The sequence below is a fragment of the Thunnus albacares genome, chromosome 15 (genome assembly GCF_914725855.1).
Source record: "Thunnus albacares chromosome 15, fThuAlb1.1, whole genome shotgun sequence".
Classification (NCBI taxonomy): Eukaryota; Metazoa; Chordata; class Actinopteri; order Scombriformes; family Scombridae; genus Thunnus; species Thunnus albacares.
In genome coordinates, this window is record NC_058120.1 from 5345458 (window position 1) to 5354475 (window position 9018).

General features: G+C 37.5%; 1 protein-coding gene across 1 annotated transcript; it reads right to left on the bottom strand.

The window, feature by feature from the left end:
- Positions 1–404: 404 nt before the first annotated feature.
- LOC122998383 (interferon-inducible GTPase 5-like) lies at positions 405–6551 on the bottom strand. Its single transcript, XM_044375271.1, has 3 exons — positions 6465–6551; positions 2179–2742; positions 405–1826 (listed from the first exon to the last, which is right to left on the bottom strand). The coding sequence occupies exons 2-3, from the start codon at positions 2732–2734 to the stop codon at positions 1189–1191; spliced, it is 1194 nt and encodes a 397-aa protein (XP_044231206.1). The 5' UTR covers positions 2735–2742; positions 6465–6551; the 3' UTR covers positions 405–1188.
- Positions 6552–9018: the final 2467 nt, after the last annotated feature.

The window sequence follows — 9018 nt, forward strand, 5'->3', positions numbered from 1 at the left end:
AGACAGACAGATAGATAGACAGACAGACAGAAAAATAGATAGCTTGCTCATCATGACATCAACACATGACATGTGTAAATAGAATTACATGGGACAGGTGTTCATAATCTTTGATAATTATGTGTTTATTATAAATGCTGACACAACTATATTTACACATATTATTACATATGTTATATTGTATCATATTATATATATATATATATATATTATATATAATATATTATATTATATTTATTTTTACATTATTAAAGTGTTTAGATGACAAAAACGCATGACAGACACAAACACACCTGCTGCAGGTCACAACAGCGCCCTCTTGGCCCAGTTTAATAATATAGTATAATATATACAATATAATAATATAAAGAGTTTCATATAATGACAACACAGCCAATCTCAGCTCATTCTAATGAAGAATTTTATTTGAAAACCCAAAGATATTTATTTCAACAACATGATGTAAATAGTTGGCAAACATCATATTTCCTGTTTTACACTCTATCGAAAAATGCAGAAAGATTACCAAACTATGTTTTGCATTCAGTACTTATAGTCAGTTTTATTGATAAAACCCAAACTCACAAATCACAGATTTGTCTCTAATATCTGTGTATCTTCTGTTAATTGACGTTGTGTTGCAGTTCCACAATGTGGCCACTGAGAGGAAGTGAAAACTCATCACAGCATCAAATCCACAGACGACATCATGCCACAAGGGTTTATTATTCATAAAGATACAGTTAATAGCCTGCTGAATATGATTATTAATATTAGTATTGATACAAATTTTAATATTCTTCTTCTCATCAGTGTTACTAACAACAAAAACAACAATGCATCACAAAAATAATTCAAAGAGCAAAGCAATCAAATATTTCAAAGGCTCTTTTGCAGTATACACGGTATTATATATGGAAAATAAGATAAAAATCCCTATTTGAAATGTTGAAATGTTGAAATTTTCAATGTACTAAGCTGCAACAAGTTGATTGTCAATAATGTTTGTATTAATTAGAGTAAGTTAGACCTGCATGGAGGCCATTTGATAGACTGAAAATGCGCAGCTAGGATATAAAACTTAGATTTTGTTTACAGCACTTATTACAAGTATAATGCAAATTTACTTACTTTTTGTACAATCTTAAATGTGCCATTAAATGCCGTATTTCCATTCACCATATGATATCACACCGAGGTGTTCAAACCCAGGGCCTTCTTGAATACTCTCTGTGCATCGTCAGCGAGCATGTTGAGGAAAGTATTCAGACTGTTGTAGGTGGAGGCAAAAGAGAGGGCCATTGCTACTGGGATTCCAAACATTGGAATGTATCTGGATCCTTCTTCTGCTGCCATTAATGCAGCTCCACTTACAGACAAAGACACTAGCTTAAAGCTAAGCTCTTTGGTTATTTCTTTACCAGCCAGTGGTGATTTCATCACTGCTTTAAGATCATCCACAGGCACACGTGCACTAAGAGCAAGTTTCTGCAATGACCCACTATCAAGACGAAAAGTAACTTGGTATTCTATGACAGTATCAGATAGAGTGGCCAGATCAATAGCAACAGAGAGCCCAGGAACTGGTACAGATGCTATGAGCGCAGACAAACATGCAAGATATTTTATTTTGGCCTGTAAAGCCTCTTTCTTCTTGTTGATGATCTCTTGGCTGACAGTGGGCATGGCCAACAGCAGAGCATTCCTCTTGTGTGCAGGAAGTTCTCTCTCTAAGGTCTCCTCTAACAGATGGAAATCATACAGGTGGAGATCAAAGCTGGACACCAGGAAGACCTGTGGAGCCTCAACACCTTGTTTTTGAAGACCTGTGTCACAGATGGTTAAAAAAGGTTAATTCAGTAGAACAAATTGTTATCTCAAGCTTCTTTTTTTTGAAAATTTGCAAATTGCAAAGTGCCAATAATTGTGTACAACTAATTTTACATATTTGCTAAACTTGATCTACAGCCAGTTAATACTCAGCCACCACTTCAAATCCTACAGTCACAATCTGTTATAGGTGGCACAAATTCAGAAATCCTCACAAAAAAAATAGATCTAGTAAAAATAAACAGACAAATAACATCAAGGTAAGAAGTACATTGAGGCAAACATGGGTCAAATGGTGTCTGCAGGGTGATTATTATATTTTACAATAGTATTATAAAAGCGTCTTACCTTGAATGCAGTTTTCCCTGATTTGTGCCAGAGTCCTTTCTGCATTGAACTCCCTCTGACTTCTTTCCTCATTGCGTAGATCGTTGTCAATCTTTGAGCGAACAAAGTAGAACTTTTTCCTCATCTTCTGAATCTCCTGAGCGAGCTTCACATCATTTTCTCTGAAGCGAGTGTCAGAGATGATGATGAAGAAGTCAAACTTCTCAAATCCAACATGCTCCAGGTACTTGTAAGCAGGAAAGTTGGTGGTGCCAATACCAGGGAGATCCCATAATATAACATTGGGATAGTTTGGATGGTGGTAAGGTGTAACCTCTGAGGTGGTCTCTACACAACCAGTAGGGGCGGCTCTCTCATCCCTGTTGTCTATGCCTCTGAAGGCATTCACAAAGGAGGATTTACCAGAACCAGACTCTCCTGTGATGCCAATATGTAGTGGAATCTTATTCTGCTGATCCAAATACTCTTGGATCTTTGCAGCTGCTTCTGCAGGTTCATTGTTCTGCAGTGCTTCCTTCATTTCTTCTATTGGTTCATAACCAAATGGATTATCCATATCACTCCCTGAAGACTCAATCAATCAACCAATCAATTTTTATTTATATAGCGCCAAATCACAACAAAAGTCATCTCAAGGCACTTTTCACATAGAGCAGGTCAAGACCGTACTCTTTAAGAACCCAGCTCTTGGTGGGCGGCCATCTGCTTTGACCGGTTGGGTTGAGAGAGAGAAAGAGGGAAAGGGGGGGGGGGGGGGGCAGAATAACAACAATCATAACGACAACAGCATCAGCAACAGCAACAGCCAAGGAAGGATGCCAACAGGACTGTGAAGGTGTGCGATGGCTTGGCCCAGAACCCAGGGTTTCTTGCGAGATGAGAAAGCACAAAAAAAAAAACTCCGGGGAAGAAGCAAAGTTAGTGACATGCATTGATGTTACATGAATGCATACAGATGGAGAGGAGGAGGAGGAGAGAGGAGCTCAGTGCATCATGGGAAGTCCCCCAGCAGTCTAGGCCTATAGCAGCATAACTAAGGACTGATCCAAGGTGAGCCTGGTTGGCCTTAACTATAAGCTTTATCAAAAAGGAAAGTTTTAAGCCTACTCTTAAACATAGAGAGGGTGTCTGCACCCCGGACTGAATCTGGAAGATGGTTCCACAGAAGAGGAGCCTGATAGCTGAAGGCTCTGCCTCCCATTCTACTTTTAAAGACTGTAGGAACCACCAGTAAGCCTGCATTCTAGGAGCGCAGTGTTCTAGTGGGATAATACGGTACTATGAGCTCTTCAAGATATGATGGTGCCTGACCATTAAGGGCTTTGTAAGTTAGGAGAAGGATTTTAAATTCTATTCTAGATTTTACAGGAAGTCAATGTAGCGAAGCTAAAATGGGAGAAATGTGATCTCTTTTTCTAGTTTTAGTCAGTACACACGTGCAGCTGCATTCTGGACCAGCTGGAGAGTCTTTGGAGACATGTTAGAGCAGCCTGTTAATAAGAAATTGCAATAATCCAGCCTAGAAGTAACAAATGCGTGGACTAGTTTTTCTGCATCTTTTAGGGACAGGATGTGCCTGATTTTTGCAATATTACGTAAGTGAAAAAAGGCAGTCCTTGAGATTTGATTTATGTGGGAGTTAAAGGAAATATCCTGATCAAAGATAACTCCCAGATTCCTTACGGTGGTGCTGGAGGCCACGGTAATGCCATCGAGAGTAGCTATATCATTAGATAATGTGTTTCTAAGGTGTTTAGGGCCAAGCACAATAACTTCAGTTTTATCTGAGTTTAGTAGTAAAAAATTGCAGGTCATCCAGGTCTTTATGTCCTTAAGGCATGCTTGGAGTTTGTTTAACTGATTGGGTTCATCTGGCTTCATTGATAAATATAACTGGGTATCATCTGCATAACAATGAAAATTTATGGAGTGTTTCCTAATAATATTACCTGAAGGAAGCATATACAAGGTGAATAGAATTGGTCCAAGTACAGAACCTTGTGGAACTCCGTGTCTAACTTTTGCCTTCACGGAGGATTCATCATTAACATGTACAAACTGAAATCGGTCTGATAAATAGGACTTAAACCAGCTTAATGCAGTTCCATTAATGCCAATTAAATGTTCCAGTCTCTGCAAAAGGATTTGATGATCAATTGTGTTGAATGTGGCACTAAGATCTAACAGGACAAGTATGGAGACAAATCCTTTGTCCGATGCAGTAAGGAGGTCATTTGTGACTTTCACCAGTGCTGTCTCTGTGCTATGATGTGCTCTAAATCCTGACTGAAAATCCTCAAATAAACTATTGTTATGTAGAAAGTCACATAACTGATTAGAGACTGCTTTTTCAAGGATCTTAGAGAGAAATGGAAGGTTAGATATAGGTCTATAATTGGTTAAAATGCCTGAATCAAGAGTAGGCTTCTTAAGAAGAGGTTTAATTACAGCTACTTTAAAGGGCTGTGGTCAGTAGCCTGTTACTAAAGACAGATTGTTCATATCCAGTAAAGAAGTGCTAACTAAGGTTAAGGCTTCCTTAAGCAACCTAGTTGAGATGGGGTCTAAGAGACAGGTTGATGGTTTAGCTGAACAAATCATTGAAGTTAGTTCAGAAAAGTTGACTGGAGAAAAACAGCCCAAATATATGTCAGGATTTACAGCTGTTTCTAAGGTGCCTGTGTTTGGGGAGAAAACGATGCCTGTTGAGGGGAGGAGGTGGTTAATTTTGTCTATAATAGTTAGAATTTTATCATTAAAGAAGCTCATAAAGTCATTACTACTGAGAGCTATAGGAATACATGGATCAATAGAGTTATGGCTCTTTGTCAGCCTGGCCAAAGTGCTGAAAAGGAACCTAGGGCTGTTTTTATTCTCTTCTATTAATGCTGAGTAATAGGCGGCTCTGGCATTACAGAGGACCTTCCTATATATTTAAGACTATCTTGCCAGACTAAGCGAGATTCTTCCACTTTGGTGGAACGCCAAATCCTTTCCAATTTCCGTGATGTTTGCTTTAATTTGCGGGTTTGGGAGTTATACCATGGAGCTAACATCTTATGTTTTATTATCTTCCTTTTTAAGGGGGCGATGGAGTCGAGTGTTATTCGTAATGAGCCTGCAGCACTATCAACAAGATTATCAATTTCGGAGTTAACATAACGTTAACATAAGAGTCCTCTGTAGTATTGAGACATTGAATTCAGTACTGATGGAATTACTTCCTTAAATTTATCTACACCACTATCAGATAGACATCTAGTGAGGACATTTTTGTCTAATGGTGTGTAATCCAGTAATAGGAATTCAAAAGTTATTAAAAATGATCTAATAAAACAGGATTTTGTGGAAAAATTATTAAATGTTCAATTTCAATCCCATAAATCAGAACAAGGAATTCAGAGTACGGGCCAGGAGGACGGTACACTATAACAAATAGAACTGGCTGTAAAGTTTTCCAGGTTGGCTGAGAGAGACCAAGAACAAGGCTTTCGAATGAGTTATAATAAAATTTAGGTCTAGGGTTGATGATTAGGCTTGAGTTGAAAATAGCTGCAACTCCTCCTCCTCGGCCAGTGTCTCGAGGAATATGAGTATTAATATGACTGGGGGGAGTGGATTCATTCAGGCTGACATATTCTTCATGACACAGCCAGGTTTCAGTAAGACAAAATAAATCAATATGATGATCTGAGATTAAATCGTTTACTAATACAGCTTTAGATGACAGAGATCTAATGTTCAAGAGTCCACATTTAATTCTCTTATTTTGTTGTACTATTGCAGTAGTGGTTTTAATTTTTACTAGATTTTTATGAATGACTCTTCTTTTGTTTACTTTGGATTTAATTGATTTAAAAAATAAAAATAGAATATCAAGCAAAGTAGATGCATTTAATAATACAACATATATTTTCCAAAAATAAAATCTTGTGTAGTCTGTACTGTGTAGGCTACAGTGTGGCTGTCACTAATCTTTAATGGTAAAACTTTAATGGCAAAACCATCAAAACATGAAAAAATGAATTCAGAACAGTCTTGATTTTGCCTCTGTTCCCTTAAAAGACCATTAACTCATGACATTACACTGTTGGCTCACTACATACCGGTACACAAAGACAGCACAAAGTGTTACATAGGAGAAAGCTGCAGTGATGAGCAAAGGTCTTATAAGAAAAATATAAGCTAAAGGTGAATATTACTCAGTTGCCTCCTTAATATTGAAACAGATGCAACTTTAACAATCAAACAAGCACACTGTAAATAAATGTGAATACATGACTTACCGTATGAGGTACTTTGAACGTTACTATTCAAGACAAGAAAAGTTTAAATCCTATTACAGTGCTGGACAGTTTCACAATACAGAGTTAAGCCCTGTAGACAGTCATGAATGAAATGGGCATTTGCAGCTGGTCTACAGGAAACTGACTACAGAGAAGGAAAGGTGTACATGTGTACATTTATTAGGTCAAAAAAACATCTATGTTGTCTTATAACTTACTCTGTTTTTGAGCTTCTTGTCAAATTACTTTGAAAGTATGTTCAGTCTGTCTGAAAAGGTTTATTGTGGTCTTTGTCATGCTGTCACGTCCTACCAGGACTTTTTCTGTTTTTTGGACTCTTTGTGTTTTTGTTCTTTTGACTTCCTTGGTTTTTGTTATCCTTCTGATGGCCTCAGACTTTTTCTGTTTTTAGTTGGACTTTTTGAGGGGCTCTTTCATTTGTGTTGCTTTTGTTTCCTGGTTTTGGTTTTCTCTGTTCCCTTGTGTGTTCCTCCTGTGTTTTTTGTGTCACCTGTTTGTTTACTTTAGTTCCTGTTTTATTTTGTAATATTTCCTCCTTGTGTCTGGTCACTTTACTTCCTGTGTTTGATTATTTCATGTGTCTCACCTGTGTCTCGTTTCCCTCACCTGTGTTTCATTTGCAATCACTCCCTGTGTATTTATAGTCCAGTTTTCAGTGCGGTCTTTGTCAAGTTGTCTGCTTCTGTCTGATGCTCCTGTGTCGCCTGCGTTCTGGTTCGTTCCCATGACTTTTTGCTTTTTCATTAAAAAATATCTGCATTGGATTTTCCTGCCTACGGTCTCTGCATTTGGGTCCACCTGCTCCACTCACCCACCCTGACACATGCTGGTTATTCAATGATCAGTTATTTCACAGACATCTCATCCTACCAGTGTCATAGTCCTTCAGTTTTGCCTCAAACTGAAGCAGAGAAAAGGCTGAAAAAGTTGTCATCTTTCAGTTCTCATGTTGCACACTTTAGAAATTAATTTGTAAACCAAATTGATTCAAATTTTGAAAAATCGGGAAAGTCCCTTAAGTCCTTAGGGAGAAAATGACTTATGATTGCATATTCTTTAACCAGCGTCTCATGTATATTTGAGCTGTCCTATTTTCTAACCTCTGCTCCTTTGTCTTTCCAGTTAATCAGAGTTATTATATCAGACTTTGGCAGACCCTTTAAACTCTTAATCCAGAGCTTTAACCCGTATTGTAGTGCAGACTATTTACTGAGTATGGGGTATTGCAACATTGTCAGTATTATTACATGTTTGTGTTGTTACATGTTTGGATGTTTATTTGGCCATTGACTGGCTGTTTTTTGGAGTGTAAAGATGGAAATCAGAGGAATGAAATTAGTAGCTTGTTCAATGCACTTTTATTATGGGACATTTCCATTTGCGGCGCCATTTTTCAGGGCTTAGATCCCTTTGAATTTAGAAGGGTGCAAGAAAGGGTGGTGCAAAAAAAAAAAAAACATGGTGTGAAGAGGAAAGAGAGTAAAAGGGCAAGTGAGGTTGGGGACTCCGGCTGGGCCGCTGGAAACACATATTAGTCAGTCTGTAGGATGACAGAGATGGACAGGACACAGACACAAAGAGGTGACGCTACTGTACGCACAGTAACAGGAGTGTATTGAGTTTAAAGGCCTCACCTGTCTGTCGCTTTGGTGTGTAAAAAAAAAAAAAAAAGAAAAAAGAAAAAAAAGAGGGTTGGGGAGGGAGTTCTGATACCACCACATTTCTGTCACTTGGCGTCGACCTGCATGCCTAAAGAAGGGTGCACAAAGTGTGATGTGTTGACTTTGACCTTTGATAGAAAATTGCTTGCAATACGGAACACACCTGTTACACGACAATTTGTACTGCCTGAGAAAAGTTGCACCCAGTTTTAGAGGTTGTATAATTGTGAGGAGTCAGTATTTTTATGGTTGGAAAATAAAAAGTATCCTCCACCGAAAGATGTACAGTTGGAAAAAAAAAGCATTTTGTACACCATTCTTGATGTTTGAGATAAGATTAAAAAAAAAAAAGATTAAAACATTGAGGAATGTTCCATTTTCCTGTAAATTGTACCTCTATTTATTTGCCTTATTTAGTTTGCTATATTTTGTATGTACACACAGCATTACAACAAAATGTTATATTAAAAATATGAATAATTAAACTGTGGTCCGTGTATGATGAGTAGTTTTGAGACTTGTATAAGAATGAGAATCTTTTTTTTTCATTTCTATAATTTTATTTTTGTTTTGTATTTTTCTCACCCTGTGTCTTTTGTAGGGTTACAATAAACTTTTGTCCCTTACAACTGATTGTTTATTCTTTTATTCACAATCATTTGTTGAGATGAGAGTTTGAGTCACACGTGTATCGACACAGAAGGGCTTGATGGTGTGTGTTTATACAGGTGGAGAGAAGAATTTCTAAACACTTACAAAACATACATCTTATGCTACGAAGTTGGATTCTGTGGTATCGATAGAGATCCTCTTAATTTAGTCTTTGATCTATAATAGGGATAAAACTATTAGTCGCTTAATCAATTAGTTGA